At 34.2% G+C, this 26431-nt stretch overlaps 1 protein-coding gene across 4 annotated transcripts; it reads right to left on the bottom strand.

Moving 5' to 3' along the window:
• Nucleotides 1–446: 446 nt before the first annotated feature.
• LOC106715579 (androgen-dependent TFPI-regulating protein) lies at nucleotides 447–26090 on the bottom strand. 4 transcript variants are annotated; one of them, XM_014508892.2, is made up of 4 exons: nucleotides 25744–26090; nucleotides 1671–1811; nucleotides 1165–1385; nucleotides 447–991 (listed from the first exon to the last, which is right to left on the bottom strand). In XM_014508892.2, the coding sequence occupies exons 1-4, from the start codon at nucleotides 25972–25974 to the stop codon at nucleotides 658–660; spliced, it is 927 nt and encodes a 308-aa protein (XP_014364378.2). In that variant the 5' UTR covers nucleotides 25975–26090; the 3' UTR covers nucleotides 447–657. The 4 variants fall into 4 exon arrangements, with proteins under 4 accessions (XP_014364378.2, XP_014364379.2, XP_014364380.2 ...); XM_014508893.2 differs by lacking the exon at nucleotides 25744–26090 and adding an exon at nucleotides 19132–19604; XM_014508894.2 differs by lacking the exon at nucleotides 25744–26090 and adding an exon at nucleotides 7544–7776.
• Between the last annotated feature and the right edge of the window lie 341 nt (nucleotides 26091–26431).

Genomic DNA, 26431 nt, shown 5'->3' with positions numbered 1-26431 from the left:
ATGTTTGATATATAACTATAAACTATATTTGAATATATAATTAGTGAGGTGGTAATCAAGTTAGCGGCTAATTTAATTAAGATCGCTAAATTGGCGAAGTGACCGCTACCCATATATATATACCATCCCTTTGTTCTATGTCATATCACAGTGTAAGTTTTTTTTATATTTTTATCAATTTAAAATTAGCACAAGTCCAGTATATTATATGTGTAAATATATAATATTATGTGTATGTGTACTAAGTTTCCTTCAAATACAAAAACTGTTTTTATGCTTTTACATAAAACAGTTCTTATGATAATTGGAATGTGTTTATAATATGACTAAACATCATCTCAAACGATAAACCTGTACAGTAAAACCTTGATCTAGATATTTTTTTTTGTTTTATGGCAAATAAATTTCGTTGATAATTTATTTAAATAATATTTATTTCTGTATAACTTAATAAATAAATATTATATCTTATTATTCGAACAGCCAGAAATATAAAAAAATTAGCTAAAATTTCTAGACATTGGCAGATACAGTACTGGTTTTTCGTGAGATACCATTTCGTTACAAATATTTACACGAGCTGATGTTACCAAAGTTCTTATTGCATTGAACTCCATCACCAGCAATAAATCACCAAAATTGTCCCAACCAGGAATATTACAAATGTGAGTTTTCAATTTTACTCCCATTTGACCTATATTTCAAACTCCAAGAATTTTTGGATAGACTAGAAGGTTTGGAATCTGTATCCGTTTTATCTTCGTTCATCTCTTTGGTACCATTCATCACCTGTTCTGTGACTTGGCCGGTTGCGGCATTGTCCGTCTCCTCAACGTCACCATGTATCAGTCTATTGACGGGGAACTGGAGGAAGTAGAAGAGGTAGGAGGAGCCCCAGATGAGCAGCTGGTACAGGCAAACCTGCCACCATGTCATCACACCGAACACTTTGTACAACCATCGGTGAGTGAAGTAGTAGATCGCATAGTATCTGAAAATGTTCAATCAAATTTTGAATAACGGTAATTCACAAATAAGGTAAAATATCTTGTGCTGGTTAACATTCCTTAAACAACACAGTTCAAGTGCGCTTTAGGCTTGTGACAGACGTAAAAACAAGCTCATCGTACGATTAGTAAAACTATACAATCAAACAGCACTCACACAATAGCATAAGCGACATCAACAACGGTGACAGCGATTATCTCCGTCTTAAAGTCCCGAGGTCGGCGACGCGCCTGCAGCAGCGTCTCGATGAGGACGACGACGGAGATGTTGGTGTGCACGCAGTGGTTGAACCACCACGGCACCACGTCATCGTACGCCCGCGGGAACACCAGCTCGCGGTCCACCGCGTACACGCACCAGAACATCGATGATACGAACTGGAAACCACAAGCACATTATGAAAGTCAAGTTTTAAATAGTATACAACCACGTGATGTCTGTTAAAAATCTAGATATTAAATAAAGTGTTACCAAAGGTAAATAAGTAGATAATTACATTACAAGAGCTATCGAGACAGGTAACAATCCTGTCTTCTATTAAAAATCCAGGTTATTGATTAGCACTCAGAGATAAAAACATAAATCTAATACTGTCAAGAGCCCAACACTTCCAAAAAGAAATTAAGTTTTGTTATGGTATTAATTTGGTATCTTATAATTACCAAAGTAAAGGGCACGACGAGCCCTGAGAAGATGATATCTCTCCAGTAGCGCAGGCGCGCTGCCATTCGACAGTCCTGCTTGTCCAGCCACTCCAGCACGTCGTGCACCAGCGACAGCAGCAGGAATAGCGTCTGGAAGGCCTGCAACGCCACACAATCTTGTTAATACAATGATAACTTAGTTATTAGGATTATATTTGGACTGATGACGATAAATCTGCGTTATGTTGCACTGCGTATAAACAACGAATTTATCTTCGTTTGTGACATAAAGAAAAATATTAGCGTACCTATTCATTTACCTTTTTATATTTTTGTCATTAAAAAAAAACAATTTTCCATTTTTAGTTAAAAAGATTCGTAGAAGAGTCCGAGCGGAATTAAAAAAAACTTAGTAACCTGTGTAATCTTCCAGACTATGTTCTATATCTGTGCCAAACATTGAGATACATTGAATCTTTATGAAGGTACGTACTTAATCATACCCATCCATTGACCAACCTTCCGCATTTATAATATTAGTAAGATTAATTATTTATAAATAAAAGTAAAAAAAAAACTTGAGAGGTGTCAAGGGACACCCGGATGGAACGAAGTTCCTTTCGATTAATTAGTGAAGGAACCAATGTTTATTCTATGAATAAAAAACTTAAGTCTTCACAAGAAGTACATTTTATTTCTATGAATTTTCGTTATTTTCACGTCGTTGCCATGGTGAATTAGCGCTCATTCGTCGTTAACATACTTACTATAGCAAAAAGTGTCGTGACAACTTTTCGTAAGAATTTTTTCTGTCTAGCCCCCTTTCACAACGCGCGATAAGGAACTTCGTTCCAAAAATATTTTTCGATGTTACATTGTTTTCAATTAATTTGATGATTCTTAGTTTTTCGAGCTATAATTATAAAATCACCAACCAGACTGACTGGTTTTAAATGTTCAAGATATAATTAATAAGTTTCCGCACGAGATAATAAGCGAAGGATAAGACTTTGCAAGACCCTTGACAATAATGACACTGTTTGATTCTTTCCTGCAATTACTGCAACTGAACTACACACTTAAAATCTCGTTTTCTTATCTATGTTTTATGTCTGCGATAAACGACATGGTTTTCAATTAAAGTTTAAACTCAAGATAAAAAGTTAATTAACAATGCAGTATGCAATATATTACATTCCCCAAAATATGTCAAACCGTTTGTTGACAAGATACTGCCATCCGTCCGTAACTGCATATCACAGGAACGGAACCCCTAGCCGTTATAAAAGCAGGATGTGCCCTAATAAAAAATCAGAGGAAATATCTTTGGGTACGTTACTCTGTGCTCACTTATCTTTGCTGTGTTGAAATTAATTGTATTTAGTAATTAACAGATTGTCATACGCCGGCCACGTGAGCCCGTGCTCTGGCCTTTGCCCAGACGACGACCTTATTGATAGAGTGTCTATGTCCTGTCATAGAGAATTCAAGAGCATAAAGTGATCACAGCCTCAAAAACACCGTAGAACACTCTTACATTTTGGCCATAGCAATGGTCACTTTGGTATTTTATTGTTTAAAAAAACTCAAAAGTCGCTTTTAAATGTGAATTTTCATTTATTTTTAAGCTATTATGTTTAGCGCTAGATGGTTGTGCAAAATTTTCTGTTTTCATTAAGCAAACCGTTTACTAAGCCATTAGCGATATTGACAACTCAAACATTAATAACCAATAGCATAAGTATCACAATAGAACATCAGGTAATTGAATCAAGTAGATAAAGACATATTATTTAATAAAATTATATCAGTTTACATTAATGTGCAATAAATAATTATTATTAAATTAATACTTTGAAACAATGTTTATATTATGTGCATTGAAGTTAAAGCTCTTTGTTAACAGCAAAAGAGTTGTATATTTTTTAAGTTATCATTACATTGTGACATGTTTTTTCATGTAAAGGCGTGTTAACAACTCGACATCTCGGAAAGGAATTAATTCACACTTAAAACTAATTTTCAATAACTTTCAATGACTTTAAAGTTAAAAGAATGATGGATATAACGAAGTTAAAATGTATATTAACGTTATTTTATATTTATAAAATGTTTTCCTTTACCACAGAGCGAGCGCTCCGTGATCTGATACACGTACCACAAGGAAGAAATATATCTTGATTTTAAGACTTAATTAATTATGTTTTATAAAACAAGGCAAACCACGTTTTTCTACCATGTCTTACAATTAGAAGTTACGTACAACGTTAAATTCATCACTATTAAAATCCTCCGGGTGCACTTATAGATTACAAGATTACATTTTCAATAAAATCGTCTAGTCTGTATAATATAATAGGTGTGTCCGTACGTAATATTGAATATCATGTTTCGTACACATGATGTGGTGCTGATAATGAAAAATCAGTTTTTAAAATTTTTGTTTGTTCGTGTCTGTTCCGGATATACTCCGTAACGACTGGACCAATTTTGTCGTGACCAGACGGGAATGTCAGGCGGGAATTTTATTTATGTTTAATTTTGCGCCTACCAAGTCGCGTGCTAGCGCCGTTATTATATGATTATTACAATCGAATTGATCTTTAATATAATTAACTAGAAAAAATAAGCAAATTTGCGAAGTAATTTGTTTTATAAAGTTGTATTCTATATGACATATTATGTCACTCTTGAATTGAAGTTGACCAAGAGTTTTACAATAATTAATTATAGTTACTATCAAATTACACAACTATTCTATTCTAATTAGATATAATTAGATATAAATTATTATTAAACTGTAAGATAATCAATGTACGCGTGTTAATCTGACCTCAGTTATTTATTAGCTGATTCATTCATGCGGCACGTGATCACTGATTGTCGGCTATCGGGCTCTTAGACGTGTCTAGCTATAAACGAGCCTTTGTTCGTAATTTTGGTATTTAAGTGAGAGTGAATTAAGTTTGTATTTGAAAGATTTAGGTATATTAAGTAAATATCGCATATTAATAAAGGCTGTCGACGTTTGATATTGGTGTTTATAATATTCGGGAAATAAAATCACATATATAATACGTATAAATCTAAACAGAAATTACAGAATTAAATAATAAGTATATATCAGTTAAGCAACGCCATATTGTATAATTACTTAAGATAGCATTATAAAAATAGAACGGAACACGGAAATATTGTCGAATGTTATCACAAACAAGATTATATTAATAAAAACAATTAAATAATGATTTAGTATATAACGTTTATGTGATATCTGTATATTATTAGACACAGATTTATTACAATTTACAAATCATCTTAATAACGTAGAATAAGATCGATAATATTGTAAGTAATTAAAAAAAACGAACGTCAAAAATTGGAGACAGTATATAAACGGGTGGTTGAAATATAATTAATAAATATGTAATAATTTACATTTATCAGACAATTTTCAATCAAACTGTTTTTATGGTCTATTAACAGTTTAATTTTTTCTCAATAAAATTATGGAAACGAAATAAAGGACGTCTGTCATTTTGTTAATTTGTTGATTTAATAAACTAAGCGACCAGTGAGTACTTTACTTAAACCTTGTGGGTTTTTTCTTTTTTTCTAAATTGTACAATAAAATAAAAAAATAGTGAAAAATAGTTTTGTTTTTGGAAAAATCAAATTTACATTTAAAATTGAAACAAAACAAGTTTGTAAAAATGTTTAATAATTACTAAAGTGAATTTTTAATATTATAGTTTCTCGTAATTACAGTAAAAATTTTCAAAACTGTAAAAAATACATAGTGTATAAGTTGACATTTATTTTGTGGTACTTACAAAATTCCAGCCAGTCAGATAGGCCACCCTGTATGTATATAAAGATTGAATTTCCAAATCTTCACTGTTCTTCAGCTTAGACTCCATTTTGATAGCGAACAACGAAACGTAAACATGGTGTAAAATTGAGAAAATATGCAAAACCGTTTTCCAATACAACCTCGCGTCACTTCGGTCAAAAAGTTTCTCATTTTCCGTTATTAAAAAACACAGTATGTTGTATAAAATATTACTATCTCTCCATAAATCTTCCATTTTCTCTTATTTTTAATTTATCTAATTTATTTATTTATATTATTATTCTAAAATATGAACTAATATTCAAACTTAAATTACAATTATACTACTTGGTCGCCCCGGGGGCGATTTGGGCGACTCTGTCGTGAATAGATTTTGTGGACGGTACATGCAAGTTCTGTCTGTGAGGACACATCGATAATTATTTTACCCGAAATTATACTTTAATTTGTTTTTAGTTAAACTTTAAATAAAAAATATATAATTAAAATACCCATGTATATATGTTTATACGTTTGCTTATTTCAATTTCGGATGTCTGGAAATATATTTTTTATTACAAATATTTAAAAAATGATTCCTATATTTTATATTTCTAAAAAAAGCTGTTTTGAAGTTTTTATAGTATTGGTATATATAAAAACATTACAAATATCACATATAAACTCCCAAAAGACTAGTTAAATGTTCTTGAAACATGGCAACCCCGTGATATCAATGTTAGGCAACTTATTACGGGTAGACAACTTGCACTTTGTCCTCGCCCTTATCATGGCGACGTGATAACACGGTATTCCTCGTCGCGTCATGTATCGAGACAATTATAATCGTAAACTTTCTGCTAGTCTTACTTTGAGTTTCCACCTGTGTAGTAACAATATATGCAACCCTCATTCTCTTTTAAAAACAGACAACTTGTCTTCGATAAGCGTTAACATAGTTTAAGTAAACGTAGATGAACAAAGTTGTAAAATTAAAACACGAAAGTTCAAACAATTAGATAATTATAATTTTTATTTCAGTAGCAGTCGCCGGCGACTTCGTCGCAGCACAAAAAGAGTATTCTACAATATGCCCGCATGCATTAGCCACCTTGCCGTCAAAGTGCGGAACCCGAAACAATCGCGGACTTGCTGATAAAAAGAAAAACTTAAAAAAAAGAAAATTTAAATACTGAATTTTTTTAAGCAACGCATATACAACATATTCGCAAAATAAGTTTTTTTTGATATTACACACAAAGGCAATCTTATTAGTTTTATTTTGTTAATAAGATAAGGGTTCAACAGTGGCAGATCTCGCAACAACTATATTTGTTGGGTGCACGAATGGGCCGGCTCATCATCATCAGCTCACTATACGTCCCCACCGAGGGACTCGGAGCCTACCCCAAGTTAGGGGTGACGAATGGGCCGGCTCGACCGGTAAAATACCACGACCACACAGAAGACAGGCGTCAAGTGGAAGTAATTTCGCGTACAGTCTGTTGACTGTGGTGCCGGAGTCCTAATTTTAGTCCTCTTTCCCTTCCCACCTTTTTCTTATTAGGAAAGGATGGTAAGGGGAAGTGGATTTGGCGGAAGAGAGGACGCATAGAAAGGAAAAATATCTCTTTCTGTGCGTCTCCTTCTACGTTGATTAAAGGTAGGCAACGCATCTGCATTTGCGGATGTCTATGGGCAACGATCACCTCGCTATTTCGGCGAATTCAGGTGGCCGTTTGCTCGTTTGCCATGGTTTGATATAAAAAAAGGCAAACGAGCAGCGGGAACACCGATTTCCGAACACCATGGACATCTACAATACCAGAAGAACCGAAGATGAGTTGCCGGTCTATGCAGATGAAATTTTTTATTTTCTTTGAAGAAATATTGGAGAGTTTTGAAAACTTTATAGAAAAAATTTGCAACTAAAAGCTGTTTTTATCAATGAATTACATCAGAAAATTATTGCCATTTTATTTCTTAGTTTTGTGTTTTGACAAAATTAAACAAAGCGGAAAAAATCCCCTTAAGTGGTATTACAAATAAAACAACTCACCATATTCCAGTGTGTCATATAGTAAGGTACATTTTCTAAGACTATCATTAACTCCTCTCCAATCTTTTCCATTTGTTCGATTCTTTGAACAATCTCCATACCGTACCAACTAACGTAACACAATAGTACAAAGTTGAAGTAGTGAAATACTGTCTTCAATAGCAAGTTCATTTTAAAATCCAATAAATAATTTAAAAACAAAGTTTGTACAGCCATTGCGACTTCACAGTAGCGAATCCACAAACGTATTGTTAAACATTTTATAAATTTAAGCTTAAAAACCAAGAAATATTAATATAAACGTAGGTTTCCACGAAACATATGTAAAAATACATTTTCATTCTATTTGATTTTTTTTTAATTTCAAGCAATGTAAGCCAACGTTGACTGGTACATGTTCACATGCAAAAACGTTAATTGTTAACAATTTAAAATTAAAATTAATTTTAAATATTAAAAGTAGTATTTTTGCCTTAAGACAATAATGAATAATATATTTTAACTTATATTATATTTTACTTTAGTCAACAGCATAAGTAAAAAGCTTTAGGAAAAAGGACAGGCTGTTGTTAAACAGTTTTTCTATCATACACTAGTGGTTCCAATATAAAATTTGATGAAAATTTTTAGTGTTCATTAACAGATATATGTAGTACTTATTATATACTACGTCAGTTGAATTAAAATTAAAAGAAGAAAGCTTGGTGTTTTCACACGTTTCGAAAAGTTTCCAATTATCAAAATGTATTCAATGATCTAGATCGTCGGTGGTTCAGGGTTTAAGCACTTGACTTGCAATCTGCAGGTCCTGGGTTCGAATCCCGCCATGTACCAATGTATTTTTCGATTTTCGATTTACATATATACATTTATCCGACGCTCTTACAGTGAAGGAAAACATCGTGATGCAACCCGCACATATCAGAGAAGAAATTCAATGATATGTGTGAAGCCGACCAACCCGCACTTGGCCAGCGTGGTTGACTATGGCCTAGTCACCCTTTACTTGGGGTAGGCTCCGAGCCCCTCGGTGGGGACGTACAGTGAGCTGATGATGTTGATTCAATGATTTTGGGGTTTTTTGCTACGTCTAATTAAATATGTCACTGGAACAAATAGCTATACATCTTCCCACTTCACGTCACTATTATTCACGTGACGTATACAAGAATGTATGACATTTTCTCTTCTGTTCTTCCCTTGTGTTCTTACAGCAACAGATTACAACAAGATTAGAATTTGAAAAGAAATATTCAGAATCAAGTTTGTTTACTTCGTAGTTAAATTATATTGTTACAACAGTTCGCTTATTATATTAATTTATAATTTAATATTCTAACGCTGGTATTTAATTATAAACAATGATTATTAACCTTCTGCACTGTGACGAGGTTATTCATTTTTACATTTAAATTGTGACTAATATAATTATAAACATCATTTGTATAAGCAAATTGGGTTTTCACTAACGAAACACATGTGTTAAAACATATCGTGGTCCCTTTCATTCAATTTGAAACTACAGCGAGAACAAGATGTTGAAATGCGAGAGTTACTACAGTGTAATTATCTGATGAAAAATCAAAACATCATGTTACAATAAATATAAGCAATAAAAATAAAAATAAATATTTTGCAAGTTTAATTCTTTTGCATAATTTAAACAAAATTTCATTGACTACTACTTTAGTATGACTTTATTTCATCAGTAATTTAATCAAGAAATCCTGGCAGCTACTGGTTTTCCTTGATTTCATCGAATCTTTTAAAAGATAGTGAAAGTAAATATTGCCGGTTAATCTTTAAGGTTTCCAAGAGACGAGTTGTTTAATTTTTGTTTTCTGATCAAGATAAAATGCTCTTGAATCGGTCTTAGGCTTTGCCCCTTTATATTTCACAAGTGAATTCATACATATTTTGTATAAAATCATACTTATAAGTTATTTATTAATATTTTATTTTATATTTATTATAGTTTGGATGGATGGATGTTTGTTACTGCGTGTCTCCAAAACGTCGTAACCATTTCGATGAAATTTGCCATATTAGTAGAACAAGTCTGGAAGAACACGTATGCTACTTACTATTTTTTTTTTAATTCCACGCTAACGAAGTCGCGGGCAAAAGCTATTTTTTACAATGCCACAATATTCTGTATAATTTTTATGTAATATGTGCAACGTTATTTTGCTTTTTTTAGTACGACAATTTATAATTTTATTATTATACGCAAGAATGTTTCGTGCAGAAACTAAAAGTTCAGATAATATTATCATCACCATTGTCATATAAAACAATTGGTTTTCCCAACTGAGGCTCTCAGACAAAAACATAACATCTTCCTTTTAATTTTGATAAAAAAAATGATAAAACTATATATCTTTATACAAATCATTCGTCAGTCGATGCCCACAGTTATTTATTTATTTATTTATTTATTTATTTATTTACAATACAATAAAAAAAACCTAAAATAGAACTATGTCCCACAAAATTATATAAAATAATTTGACTGTGGGATCAAGAAATTTGTTATATAAATGATGTATAAGGTTTAATTACACCAGAAAAATACAAGCAAAACAATATTGTTTGTGAACTGATTACAGCAGCACATGCAATATTTTTTGTGCAATACTGGGCCCGTACCTTGGTGAACTGTTAATTTGCCAAGGACGTCGCAATTGTATGAAAACAACCTGACATAATGTTATGACAATTACTTATTATGTAACTTATTTCGAATCGTGTGTTATGGAAAAAACAGACTTACCAATATTATTTTTTTCCGCTTTTTGTATGGATTTTTTTATCAACATAAATATACATGAGTATTGTTTGGTGGGTTATTAAGAATAGGTGAATGGGGTTAAATTAACAATAACTAGACGAAACATCTTTAGATATTTGTTAGTCTTTTAAAAGCAATTTTAAGTTTAAGTATTTTTCCGTAACATAAATTGCAATACGAGTAGTGTTCGTTCAATTTCAATTAAAATGTAAATTTTCAAATCGTGCAACCTTCACACAGGCTTAATATAAAATGTAAACATAGCGTGTTTAGAACTGCAAAGTGGCCTAACTCGGGAATTATCTACATCATCGAAGCGGCACTACACATTTTGTTATACACGTTACGAAAAATTCCATGCATCATACAGATATCAACGCTCAAATACGTGCGTATTGGTTCAGTATTTCTAAATAAATTACGAACGCTTTACCTATTTTATTATCACCCTCATTCTTAACTTAGGACCATTAGTAATCATGAAACAATACTTATGTAGCATCAGAAGATTTCTTAATGGACTTATGAAGTTCTCTGGAATCGACGACTCTTAAAGGAATTGTGTTAAACAAAAATATAATTATTAGTGGACGCGTGTACGAAATAGTCTGATGCATTATTTAAGTTTTATTGTCGTTTTGTGTCAAGGTTTCCGTAACATCTGTCTGCATGTAATCCATTCATTACCTAACATTATTGTCAGTCAGTGCTCGTGCATCTTCGTCTCAGACCTTGTTACGAATGCATTTAGTAATACAAAACAATTGCCAGCAAACGACACAACTACGTCGATGTATCCTACGAATGCCATGTGGCACAATGGCCAATGTGCAATTAGACATCTTTTCAGGATATGCTCTCAATATTTCAACCATATAGGAAAATAGGCCGCATAAGCCAGCAAAAAAATAACATTTACACCTGTAAATGTGTATTTTGTTTAGTGCATGTTGTTAAATAAACTAAGAAGTAGCTTTTAACACAAAAAAGTGAAAATCATTTGTTACTTTGGCCATTATACATAGGACCAATCGATGTATCAAAAATTTCTCAGAAAATAACTCGTGAATTATATTTGTTATTTACTAAAAAAATATTTTTATAATATTTAAAAAGCCATTTAAAGTTTTTTTTTAATCTCTTTTAACTCTCATAATAATATTAATCCGTTAGAAATCAGTAAACACTTACTTTTTGTCATCTCTTAACTTGGAATGGGCTTTTTTGAATACTGTTTATAGACAACATGCAGGAAGACATTATACCATTCTTAACCCTCGGAGTACACTAGGGGTCATTTTGACCCCAAATTTTTTTTTATCCTAAAATATTTTTCTAGTTAGTCGAAATATTCGAGACATCCGGTGTATATTTTGAAGGTTAAAGCCCCCCTCTAACAGTACACAAAGGGACAACTGCGCAACGTTTTACAACGGCCCAGCGAAGAGGACGTGAGGTCAAATTGACCCCTGTGTGTACTAGTGAGTGTCTGTTGAAAAAATGATATATTTTTTGTTTCACGCATAAAGTGTGCCAGTAAGTGTAAATTACAATAAAAATTATGAGAAATTTTGGTTTTTATCGATTGAATAATATTTTTTTACAGAATGCCGTATAACCTCCGTAACAACCGTGTTCTTAATTATTTGTTAAGAAGCAGCAGACAGCTGGTTTACGACAATCCCTCTGATTGAAAAAATGCAAAAACAACCCTACGATTTGACGATTACCGGTACTATCCGTAGCAACAAGAAAGAGATTCCATTAGAAATGAAAATTGCTGGTGAAGAGCGAATCGCAAAATATTGTCATCATGATTCAATCACACTTGTTTCATGGACGCCAAAAAAAAAGAAATGTATTAGTGGCTTCTTCTTATCTACAATCTACAGCAATTAACCCGGACAATGGAAAACCATGTATAATCGAGCATTATAATAAAGCAAAAAGTGGAACAGACGTTCGATCAACTGTGTAAATTACATACTGTCGCACGCGCCACTAAAAGATGGCCAGTACGATTTTTCTTTGGAATACTTGATCAAGCAATTGTTAATAGTCGTATACTTCACATCTCTAAATTTGTCGCTGCTGAAGAGGAAGAGCAAAAAAAAATAACTGCGCGAGAATGTTACCAGCAGGTAGCTATTCATTTAATCAAACCGTGGCTCCATAGACGACTAGATGGTAATGTTTTTCTAAGACAAAGCATCCGAAAAGGAATTGAAAAAATTTTAAATATCAATCAGCCTTCATCACAAAATGATTCTCGTTCAGTATCGGAGAAACGCCAACGTTGTGCTTTATGTCCACGAAAAGATGACCACAAAACACAAGCTCTATGTCCATCATCTCAACTATCATTTTAACAGTGGTAGACGCCAGCAACAACAACATCAGTTGCACGAATTGGCCGGCTCGCCCGGTGAAATACCACGACCATACAGAAGACAGGCGTGAAGTGGAAGTAATTCCGCGTTTCGTCTGATGAGTGTGGTGCCGGAGGCCTAATTTTAGTCCTCTTTCCCTTCCCATCCTTTTCTTATAAGGAAAGGATGGGAAGGGGAGGTGGATTTGATGGAGGAGGAGATGCATTGGAATGTCTCCTCCTTCGTCGATTGAGGGTTGGCAACGCATCTGCAATTGCAAATGTCTATGGGCAGCGGTCGCTTCGCCATTTCGGCGAATTCCTGTGGCCGCTTGCTCGTTTGCCACCTAGTCATATATATAAAAAAAAAAAAAAAAAAAAAAAAAAATCATGTATGCGGGGCTATGTGTGATAAACAATGTAATGATTGTGGTGGGGTTGAATAATTTGTTATTTTTCATATTTTAATAAATTTTACGAATTATAAGTTATGGTATTGATTATTTTTATGTGTACCTAAAAATTACTTTCGATTTTTCACTTAAAAAAATAGTCATTTTCACATAACTGAATAATTATACTTTTTGGAAAATTTACAAAAACAGCTATAATTGCTTGAATCTCGGTATTTTCCTCTTCAAAAATCTCATATTGTTTTTTTCTAAATGTACATTTAACATTTGATACGGGTAATTATTCGAATTTGTTCGTTTTCGAAAATAGGTTCGAATTTAATTAATTTTTTCACCATTAAAATCTATTTAATTCCGAATAATAATGATTGTATTCGAAAGAGCATTGTTTTACCTACAAAAAATGTCATAACCTAAATTCTGATAAAATGCTTAGTTTCTGAGATATAGGTCTTTAAAAGTCAAGTGGGGTCAATTTGACCCCGTGTGTACTCTAAAGTTCTGATCAGAGGTGTGTACTCCGAGGGTTAATATAGTAACAAAAATATTTTCTAATCTTTTTTTACAATGTTTTTAAACTGCATCTTCAACTTATTTATATGTTAAATGAATATCTTTATCTAATATAGTCTTAATACGAAGATATTGTAAAAATATTTTTTATAATATTTTTAATGGATGCTCAATTACAGATTGTTAGATGGCAAACAACGTATTCGTAAAGCCAAAAAATGAGTAATAAAAAAAATAATGCGCTTCAATATTTTCCCGGATTCGATTTGTTTTGTTTATTTCTTAGAGTTATATCGTAATTGAAAACATGTATTAAAAACTTGTTTTTCTTTTCATTCGTGCATCCGCTATAAAATTATAAAAAAGAACATTATAACTCGTGGTTTAATGCTTTAAAATTCTTATCACGAAAATGTAAAGTTTATTGACTGAAAAATTAAATAATGTAATATAATAAGTTTTTATATACTTAGTCATAAAATACTAAAGTACATTAGAACTAACTAAATAATTTTCACATACAATAACGTTATTATTGACATTAACAAACTTGAGATTAAAAATCAAGTCTATTTTTTTGTATTTCTGTTCACATAATTTCCAATCTATTGTTGTCTATGTTTATCAAATTTTGCGGACTAATTGACCCACTTAAAGTAAATACATTAAAAGCTTTTATGTATGTATTTACTCGACCGATTAAAAGGTCGATCGATATTGGATGAGTTAATTCCACTAATACATGTTTGGATCAAAGGCCGGATATCTAGGGTTGCCACCTTCGAGTTTTCACGTTGCTTTTTTCGGCTACAAGTATGTCAATATAAAACAAGTTATTGTACGTCGTTTTTATATAAAAAGGGCAACCCTAGTCTTATCCTGGTAAACGAATAAAACCTTTACGGTATGATACATTTTATAAGGCTTATTTTAAGTTCTTTGACTTTATATTTGCTATTTATGAACTTATGTAGTTTATTGATTTAAAAGGCTTCTTGTATACATCGGATGGAACTATTTAGAAGGCTTCAAGCCATAATATAATGTAAGCTGCACTTAGCAGCTCCAACGCCTAACTTGAGCTAAGCAAGTTAAACTGAGCGAAGCATAATTATAAAGTTTATATCAAACCTAACAATTTGAATACAAAGATAATTATATGGCAAAGAAATAATAAAGAAACATATGTTTTTTTATGATAATTTTGAATATTTAATGAAACTTGTTAAGCAACACAGGGTAACAGTTAGGGCATCGAGACCGGGTATACCCAGACCGAAAAAACCCGGTTTTTCCCGGTTCTGAGGATTACAAAAAAACCCGGGTCTGATTTTTAAAACTCGGGTTTATCGGTTTTTTTTTAAACTTTTGTTTTTGTAATTTATTAAGTTTAAGCCACTTCGAATGCAATAATAAGTAAATGTAATAAAAATACGCTTTGATAAATTATTAACTATTATGTAAAACGTAGCTTCGTTGCTACGTTCCTATCAATTGTGCGATATCATTCGATGAATGGACATCTAATAAAAATAGAACTTATATAGGGCTCACTTTACATTCACTAAATTTTGCAAGGGATAGCAGTTTTCGAAATCTAGGTCTCATACGAATTTACAAGTCCTTGATTGCAGCCTCATGCGTACAATTGATTTAGGCCAAGTTGGACGAATATCCACGGACCTGCTCGGTTGTCCGAGTGGGCGGAGAGGTGAACTCCGACGTGGCGCGTCCCCGGGTGGTGGATAGGGGAACGCCCCGGCCTTCTGCCGGGGTAGGGCTTCGGCCCCGCGAACCAAACACTGGTAGGTTAGCTAGGGTAAGCTAGGTTAAGTAGGTTAAGTAGGTTAGGCTGCGGGTCCCTTGTGGGCCCGCAGAAGAGAGGGCGGCGCTCGCCACAAGGCGAGCGTCTATTAGGTTAAGTTAGGTTAGGCGGGCCCCATGCGAGCCCGCACATTAGGCTAGGCTGCGGGCCCCTTGTGAGCCCGCAGAAAAGAGGGCGGCGCTCGCCGTAAGGCGAGCGTCTATTAGATTAATTAGTTATGTAAGTTAGGTTAGGGTGCGGGCCCACTTGTGGGTCCGTACAAGAGAGGGCGGCGTCTCGCCGCAAGGCGAGCGGCTTTTAGGGTTAGTTTAGAGTAGGCTAGGTTAAGTTAGTTAAGGTAGGTTAGGGTGCGGGCCCACTTGTGGGTCCGTACATGAGAGGGCGGCGAACCCGAGCTGAGTAACTGCCCTTTTCAGGGCAGCGAAAGGTGAGGGTGAGCCTTGAGTGTGGTGGGTGGCGCGGCCCACTAGGGTCGCGGCCGTCGGTCGGGACGTGGGAGCACGACCTCGGTAGCACTCTGCTTGCAGAGCTGTTATGCGATGGTGTGTGATCCTGCGTCCCATCGCGTAATCCCGGTGGCCATCACCGGGACCGCGGGCCCCTGTCTTGATCAAGACGGGGGCCAAGAGGTGGGTCTCTATAAACCCTGGCGGCACCAGCGGGGGAGGCGGGGATTCCGAACCTGCATTGCACGGTGTCGTCTTGAGGAGCGCCTAAGGGCGCAGAGAGGGCCCCTCCCGGGGCGGTCAGTGGGGCGTCGCGGTGGCAAGCTCACGCGATCCCGTGGCGCCCCACAGTATGGCCATGAGGGAACAAGGAGGTTTAGTGGGTATGCTCCCATTCGGGGAGAGAATCTCACATAACTCGCGTGTCTTCCCCGAGGCACGGAGTATGCATTAAGCATTCCTCCTTGTATAAAAAAAAAAAAAAAAAAAAAAAAAAAAAAAAAAAAAAAAAAGTTGGACGAATATGGGGGTGGTTGCATTAGGGAAGTCCCTTAAGTCATACCATCAGCTATGCATCGCTCATGCTGTTAAGCTGGCAATTGTGGATGTAATGTACAAACACAATGCCGGCTTCGAGGAAAACGTCGCTCAGCTTGCCGAACTTGACGAGGATGAAGATTTACCTTCATCAGTATTGGCTCAAAGACTGCGAACTGTAGAATTTAACGACGACACAAATTCTACAGACAATGACGAGGATGGTGTTGAACTTAATAATGAATCCTCGTTTATGGGGTCTTTCAGTTCACCATATTTTAGATACAACGATCTGCTATCAAAAGTACGAAAAGTGGTAAAAATCTTCAAAAAATCGACAAAAAACGATGACGTCCTTCAAAAACATGTCAGAGCTGATTTGGACAGGAGTACTCCCTGCTGTTAGATGGGAAAACGCGCTGGAGTAGCATTTCTGCCATATTTTCAATTTCAGAAACCGATCTATCTATTACAAAAGCTTTAGTTGCTTTAAAAACAGACATTGCATTTACTGATGATGACTAGAGAAATATAGATAAGATCCATAAAATATTGGATGTTATTAAAACTGTCATCGAGGCGCTATATCGACGTGATGCAACTTTACTTACAGCTGATGTTTCCCTAAAATTTGCTTTGAAGAAAATGGATCAAATGAAGACGCCACTAAGTCACAAAATGGCAACTGCATTGGCAAACGATACGCAAAAAGAAGACTAACTCAAGCAGCAACACTACAGTACTTGACTAATCCGGGTAAATATTTTGAGAACTTTGAAAATGAAGATAAAACTGTTTTTATCGGCCTACAGGTGATGAAATGCTAAACGAAATTGTTAATCTGATTAAACGCACAACCAAAATATATATATATACCTCTTGAAAATTTGCCAGCGCCAGACCAAGACCTGCGAGAAATTGACATTTTATTTTCCTTTACATTTTGTATTCATTGTAGGAAATCGATATATAAACGCAGATTAGTGTATTTTAAAAAATTTCAATGGAAAGATCGAAATGCTCGAAAAAACCGGTCTACCCGGGTTTTGATACTCTTAGACCCGAAAACCCGGGTTTTCAAAATTGAACCGAGTTTCGATGCCCTAGTAACAGTGTTCGTTAACCGACCAGATTATAAAAACATATCACAACTAGCATCTTAGGTAAATGGTAATCCGGGTTTAATTGAAAAAAAAAAACAAAGTTAAAAAATGCTTCACACACCTCATGATCACAGCGTCCACCAAATGTTAAACTTTTAAAGGACGTTTTTATACGAATTTATTAGAGTTTTTGTATTCGATCGTATTTTGTTACACACATATTGTGAGCTAGCAGCTGTTCGTTTCGTTAAAGTTATGAATATCCTTGAAATTTTTGATATACATATTTCAAATATATGTTAACAACTGCGGTCAAATATATATTCGTTTGCTATTCTAAATATTATAGAAATAAAGCGTTCTCTTTCTATGAAGGTTGTCAAGAAACCTGAAAATCTTCTAGAACAGTCGATGCAAATTTACATTTGTGTCTTTAGAATTTTGCTTTTCATAGTACATAATAAAACGACCTTCATTCATATTATAATTTCTTCCGTAACTTTATTTATTCATTGTTAAGATTGTCAAGTTTCATAACAATTTAATATGGAATACAATAGAATAGTGCATCTTGCGAAACTGGACTTGGTAAGTTTTTATTACATTAATAATCTCCCTTTGTAGGGGACATTAGCGCTGATGACTGGCAATAATGTTTAATCATGTTATAATCGCTTTAATACGATATCACAGCATTTGTTTATCTCGCCCTGAGCCCCGGTGTATTGATCCCTCGCCTCGGCGGTGGCCGTCCCGCGTTAGATACGGCTGCCCAATTCAGGTTTGTCCCGAATTCTTCAATTTTCCATGGCCATATTTGAACTAAGGATATGGCAGATTTTCAGACTAGATTAGATGATGTAAAACAAGGCAAATGTCTTGTTATTCAGTGTCCCTAATTTAAGCTAGTTTTCACTTATTGTCTTTTTATAGTCTGTCAAAGAGGCAATTGACAATTTTTTTACGTCAATCGAGGCTACGTATACTAAAATTGACAGCCCTAGTTTTAGCTCGCCAAACCTGTACGACTCTCGAAGGTCATACGACGTGGCTATGGAATTATGCACTAATCACTTAAGGCCAATGAATTCATAGTAAACGACCCTGTTACATAATAGTTATATTTAGTTAAATAAAATATCAAATAAGTACCTATTTCTTAAAGTTTTGTGTTTACGTGAATTTAATTATAATTTCTATGGAAATAAAACAAGAACAAATACAGAATGTCTGCGGAAAAACCGTGATCTTGACATTAAAAATGTTATTCAGTTAAACCTTCACGAACCAAATAAAAACTAAAGTATCGTTTGATTATAATTTAAAGTTTGGTCTTTCAAAGAGTAAGTTTCAATTATAACAGATTGAATAATACGATTAAAGAAGTCCATTAAGCAAATCTAAATCAAGATTTCTTGAATACGAAGTTAATTGACTCGAAATTTTTAATATGCATGTAAAGTACATTGACTTGTAATCTGTTTCATTTTACAAGTCTATTAAATTAAAGTGAATATCGCAATAATATATCGACAGAGATTTAAAACATTAACATAATTCATGATTGTTTTAATAAAGAGTAAAACACTTACAAAATTCCAGTTGGTCAAAAAAAATGCCGCCAAATATTTTAGATCCCTCAACAATGGGTCAGTCATTTTCTCTTCTTCTATTGTGAAACACATTACAACACCCCAAACACCAACAACACAAAACAAAACACAATTAATACCATGGAATACTGTCCTTAACAATAAATTCACAGAAAAACTCTTTTTGAAAATTCCCGCCTGTTCAACGTCCGGAGCGACCTCCATCTTGAAATGAACACGAAGAGGCAAAAGCGAAACTGTGATACAGCCAAAATGATGATTAAAAGGATTTTTTTTTATGTTTGCGTGTAAATTGATACAATGTTGTTAAAAATACGTGCTATTGCAGCGAGGTGAACCTGTTGTGTGGATTGGATTGTGACCGAACGTTTCAGGGTGTCGAGTAAACGCGAGGTATAACAACCTCCTTGGTCTAAGACCTCGCCGGTTCGACACAAAAAATGTTTAAATTAATGTTTAGTTAATGCGATAAAATTTGCAACTTTGATATTTACAAAAAGAATTTATTTTTTGTCATAGCGATGCTAGACATTTACGTAACTTGCCTTGTTATACCGCCTGGATAAATATGGCTTCAAATCGCAATACATTGTTGCCTTTGTATTGTCTTATACATATTTGGATAAATATCTACGGACAGGATATTTTCTTATCATTGCTTCATATTTTTTTATTATTGAGATATTATTGCACGCGCTGCAATATACAGTACTAAATTTCTGTGCTTAATACAGTGTATTGCATTTAAAACTTTATAGTCTACAAAAGGTAGACGCCAGCAACAATCTGTTGCACGAATTGAAAGACTCGCCTGATGCAATACCACGACCGCACAGAAGACAGGCGTCAAGTGGATGCAATTACGAGTTTCGACTGATGAGTGTGCGTGCTGGAGGCCTAATTTTAATTCTTTTCCGACCCTCTTCTTATATGGGAAAGGGAAATGGACTTGACGGAGCAGGGAACAATTAGGAAAGAGAAATATCCTCTTTCTGAGAATGCCTTCCTCCGTCGATTAGGGGTAGACAACGCATCTGCAATTGCGAATGTCTATAGGCAGCGGTCGCTTCGCTCTTTTGACGAATTTAGGTGGCCGTTCGCCACTTTATATAATTATAAAGAAATATCGTAATCAAGTCATGTCATGTGAAAAGACAAAATATTCTCCTCAGCTATTTCAATTTTTGTATAAAAACCTCTTTCTTTGTTGCCTTTCGCATGAAGTACAAGTGTTATTAAAAAAATAACAGGTTTGGTAACGCAGAAGGCATCCGGTATTATTACTAACATAATGACGTCATCGCAGCCAGTTCTATATTACACTCCATAAATGTTTTACTTTCTGATTTATAGTACATTTTCATCTGGACTTTATGGAGAATTTTTTTATAAAGTTTTGACTAAAGAAATGGTCGTATATCGTCGTAATATTTAAAAATCAATTGACCTACCTTTTTTTATATTACAAGGTGGCAAACGAGCAAGGGGCCACATGAATTCGCCGAAATGGCGAAGCGACCGCTGCCCATAGACATCCTCAAATGCAGATGCGTTGCCTACCCCCAATCGACGAAGGAGGAGACGCACAAAAAGAGAATATTTAACCTTCCTATACATCTCCTCCTTCATCAAATCCACCTCCCCTTCCCATCCTTTCGTTATAAGAAAAGGGTGGGAGGGGAAAGAGGACTAAAATTAGGTCTCCGGCACCACAATCATCAGACGAAACACGAAATTACTTCCACTTCACGCCTGTCTTCTGTATGGTCGTGGTATTTCACTGGGCGAGCCGGCCAATTCGTGCAACTGATGTTGTTGTTGCTGGCGTCTACCACTGACCTACCTGAACGCAATTAGTTAACGATTTGCAGTATTTTTCAATAAGATTCAAGTGGCTTTAGGTTACTAATAATAAATGTTGAAAAAACATTTGTTTGATCATTATTAGTTTCCAGTACACCAACTTTTGATCATAATTAAGTAACTGAAGTTTTAAAATTTTTACCTCGCAGCTCTCTTCAACTATTATATGGTCGTCGCTTTGAAATGCGCAAGTTGCACAAAAACTCCACGCCATCTATGATAAAGTATAGTAATCACGCACAATGTTATTTTTAACGCATTCTGTTCGTACTACGTTTATCCAAAAGATGGCGCTTTCTTGGAAAAAATAAAATAAACATAAATAATTTCACTTACTCTATTGTAGTATTTTAAATTTCACTAAAATTAAAACCCACCTCCTACACAATAACGAATAATTTGTTTATATTTCTACCCTGTATGATGTTATAAAGACTTAAAATACTTAACATAGATTTCGTAGGATTTGGGCCACGGAAGAAAGCTAAAGCGTTCCCGTGGCGCCCGCCATAATGCGTTAGAGGGCAGTCAGGTTTTAGTGGGTATTCCGGTCACCTTCTGTGGCCGGCGAGTCCCACACTCCCTACGCCATTGCACAGCCCGGCGTAGGCGTGCGTAAAAGCATTTCCTGACTATAAAAAAAAAAAAAAAAAAAGATTTCGTAGGATAGCCCGCACACCGTACGCAATCAAGTCGTAACAAGTTTCTGCGGATAAAGGAACGTGATCGATGATAATTAAAAAATTAGAGCAATTTTAATTGTGGTTTTTAAGTTTTAGGGGTGTATAAAAAAAGGGGGACGCTGAAAGATAATTGAATTTCTAAGGGGGCGGTAAAAGAAATAAGTTTGATAATCTAATAATCTAAACTATACGAGTATCTTCCAAAGTAACATATAACATAGTGTAATGATGATTACTAATGTACTGATGTAAAATTTTATCTCAACTCTACATGTAAAGTGTCCAGATTTTTTCTTTCAAATTAAAATTATAATTGGTTAACTAAAGCGTTTCATTGATTTTATTTTATGTATTTTAAATTTTCCATTTAAATATAAAACGTACCAGTTTTATTATTAAACCTTGTATACGTGATTATAACCCGGAATAAAAACAGGCCTAGATATTTTTATGTCATTGCAAGTACGTAAAAAGCATAAACTTTTATTTTTTTTTACTTTTTATCAATATTTAATATATATCAACCAAACATAATGGTTATTAAAGATACAATTTAATTTAAAAAATAAACTTCCAAACGTTCACAAAATTGATACGATGATGTCCATTAGTGCTGTACTTTATAAAAAGAAAGAACTCAATTTTTTGTGTTCTGTTTTGCTGCATATATTTTTTCATATTTTATTGCCATCTTACTAATATAATCACACTAATATTATATAAATGCGAATATTTAGATGGATGTTTGTTTGAAGGTATCTCCGGAACGACTCAATGAATCTTGATAAAAGGCACAGATGTAGAACATAGTCTGGAAGAACACATAGGTTACTTAATTAGTTGTTTTTTAAGTCCGCGCGGACGGAGTAGCGGACAAAAGCTAGTACATAATATAAACACAAACATGGTAGATGTAATACTTATAACATTATGGCAGGCAACAATCATTACGAAGGCGATGACCGAAGCCTTCCAATTGCCTTTACTTACTGCTGAAGTAACATGCACTAATTTAATTAAAATACTTTATACTAAACTTATTTAAAATAGTCAGCGAAATCCAGAGATTACTCTGGTGACATCTGAAGTTTTCTGGATAATGTCAATTGAAAATCGTCGGTACTATCGTAATCTTACTAATAGGTATTATAAATGCGAACGTTTAGAATTAGATGGATGGAGATGTTTGTTTGAATCTATCTCCGGAACGGCTCAACGGATTTAGATGAAAATTGGCACAGATGTAGAAAAATAGTCCACATAGGCTTCTTATTTTTTTTTTAACCTCCGAAAATTAAGATGTTATCTCCAGAACCGCTTAACAGATTTCGGTGGAATTTTGTATAGAAACACAATGTGCCAGAGCACATAGGGTACCTCCGAAAATATGTATATCCGAATAGTGGTTTATAACACATGAGACAATTTTTACCCTTATTTTGAATTCTGTAGAGACAAAGTCGCGTGCAAAAACTATGAGAAAAAAAAATATTTTTATTAATTAAAAATGAATTTATCTTTTATGAAAATGTGAAATCTTTTTATTCTTTTAAACATGTCAACAATTATATAAAAACAAATTTAATTCCTACTTGAACAACAAAACAAAATTGACTATAATACAAAAATAAGTGATAGTCATGTACGGTATATATACGGAAAATTTTAAGATAAAACTTATTACAATTGTAAAACAACGATATGTTTTTTTGTTGTCTATTTGACGGAGTGTATCCATATTTCCTTAATCATAATTGTTTTCGGCGCGATTGTACAAAACTACATAGGTGTTATAATTTTCATAGGAGGAATATCTCGACATCTATTACCCCTTGGGTTAATAGTTCAGGGGTAAGCCGACACTTGTATTAATTAGTCATGGGCTCATGGGTAACTCAACTAAAATTGTTGATCTGCAGATCAACTCACGGTTCAAATGAAGCAGATTGGTGAACCGTTTCGTAGTTCAGCTCAATTTGAGCCTGCATAGAGCTATGATTTGTGTTTCGAATAGCGCACCGATTGTTACTAAGCCAGACCAGGAAACAGGTGTCTTTTAAAATATGTCCAGTTAATAAAATTGGAGAGTCTGCCTATATATATATATCAGTCCGCGCGGCCGCGTTTGTTCTGGGTAATTTCAGGAACGGTTCGACCAATTTTGAAGGGACTTGGACGGGAAGGAAGCTGATGCACACGGGCATGTTATAGGCTTTTTTTATTTATGCGTTAACGAAGTCGCGGACGACCGCCAGTAGGTACGTACTTATATGTACGTTATTTTTACGTATCGGTGGGACGTGAACCTACCTTCATAGATTACTTTACCACCACCATAGATTAGATTAGAACCACTGTAGCCTTATTTTTAAATCAAACGTTCATAAAGTTTGAAATAATATAACATCCTTTATCAGGTTAATTAAAAGCACTAACAATAAAATACAAAGGCATAAAAAGGAAATACGGCTTTTGTTCTATCTTTTTAGGTTTGAGAACTTCACAAGTATTTTTGTCCGTAATAACATTTAAACGGCTTATTACAATTGCCTGTAATAATAAAATAAAATTTATTTCAACGCCTTTGCATTTGGTTTTTGTATCGTCTTACATTTATTTGTGCATTTATAAATAACTAGCTTTTACCCGCGATTCCGTCCGCGCGGAATAAAAAAAAATAGAAAACGGGGTAAAACTTATCCTATGTCCTTTTCCTGGTTCTAAGCTACCTGCCCACCAATTTTCAGTCAAATCGATTCAGCCGTTCTTGAGTTATAAATGGTGTAACTAACACAACTTTCTTTTATATATATACTAGCTTTTACCCGCGACACCGTCCGCGCGGAATAAAAAAAAAAAAACTGGGTAAAAATTATCCTATGTCCTATTCCTGGTTCTAAGCTACCTGCCCACCAATTTTCAGTCAAATCGATTCAGCCGTTCTTGAGTTATAAATGGCGTAACTAACACAACTTTCTTTTATATATATAGATATAGATAATAACTAATTAAATCAACTTTGTATTTTTTTTGCGCCACAACATAGAATTAACAGTAATTATAGTTAGATTAATAAAGCTGCAGTAGATTCTCCTAAGACCTGCCACACACGGACTAAGCAGACGGTGATAAGCAGTTGTCGATAACATTAAAATGTAGTGCACTACTGACTACTTGCAGTCCTATGGCAAACCTTAATATTTCCTTTGTCACGCAAATCAATAACGACAGTGGTGTGATATTCTGTAATAAGTACGTACTAAAACTTGAACACCTTTAATTTATTAACAGTCTAATTTGAGGTTAACATTTCATAATATAGTAATTAAAATCTTATCAATTAACTTCAATACCACTAGAGTCATTTAGCCCTTCCTAATAGTTACTTTTACAAATTATAGAAGCATGACGATGACCCTATAGTTCAGTGGTCTACGTTGTAGGTTCAAGTTTCGATTTCAGTGAAATAAAAATTGTCTGTAAAATTTTTAAGGTTCTAGCTATATTTAGATGTTTTAACGTGATTTAAAGCCGCGCTTCCACCTGGGTGATAAGATGTTTAATAAATTCATATTCATGTATGTATGTATTTACAAAGTGTAGTAGAATTTGTATCCAATTAGATATTAAATTAAATAATGTCAAAACTCAACAAACTTGATTATTTTCTAATTAAAAAAAAATATCTAATTTTTCTTATATTTTGTCCTTAAGGAAGATAGGATAAATATTAGCTAATGATTTGTTTACAGGAAAAAGTATTGTTTTAAACTTTTTTTTATAATCTTACCTCGACTTGGTTATTGACAATAGATATGAAAGTAGATATAAAATCTTAAAATTAGAAAAAACCAGACTTATCACAAAACTTTAAAATGAATTAGATGGTTCGTGAAGTCGTTGGACACAAGCTATGAATAAGCATTATCGTGGCAAAAATATTCATTTTGCGACTGTCCAAATTTAATAGAATCTCAGAATTAACGAGTTTTAATCGATTTAAGTAGCTTAGAAAAACATCACATCAAGTCTGTGAAAAACTTACGTAATTCCAATTAGTTCCAAATCCCGGTGCAAGATACTTGAGATCCTTGATGATGGGGTCCGTATGCTGGCTGGGATCAATGGTCAGGCACATCACAATACCCCACAGAGAGACGAACACGGAAAGTGTGAAATTTGCCGAGTGGAACAGAGTCCGGAGCAGAAGATTGACGGAAGACGTGCTTTTGCGCTCAGTGGGCAATGCCGTGGGCAAAGCGACCTCCGGGTCCATGATAGGACGTCGCGTCGACCCTCCACGAAGCGATACCCACAATACACTGACTTATCGAGTTCCACTAACTTAGCCGCGAACCCATTAAGTCACGGAAACCGCACCGGTTGTCGACCTTCGTACACAAACATCTGTCCAAATTAAATCGTATTTTTTAATTTTATGAAAAAATTATCTTTTTTTACAATAATATTTAATTTTTATTAAATTAACGATGTCTTAAACATTGTTAAGCTTGTTTTCCACCCGCCTGTGACGTTCCCGCGTTCGACAACAAATTCACCTGTACAAAGAAATAACTTGCTAATGTGTACATTTCAAATGTTCAAATTACATTTCAACAGTTTAAGTAAAAACTATTAACCACAACATTTCAAATTAATTATTGTATATCTATGTTAATTGTTAACGTGAAATAAAAATCATTTTACATTTAATTTTTAAAAATTATACTTAT

This window comes from Papilio machaon, chromosome 19, assembly GCF_912999745.1.
Source record: "Papilio machaon chromosome 19, ilPapMach1.1, whole genome shotgun sequence".
NCBI lineage: Eukaryota > Metazoa > Arthropoda > Insecta > Lepidoptera > Papilionidae > Papilio > Papilio machaon.
Note: the sequence above shows the minus strand (reverse complement) of the source record. Positions and strands in the feature narration are given on the sequence as shown.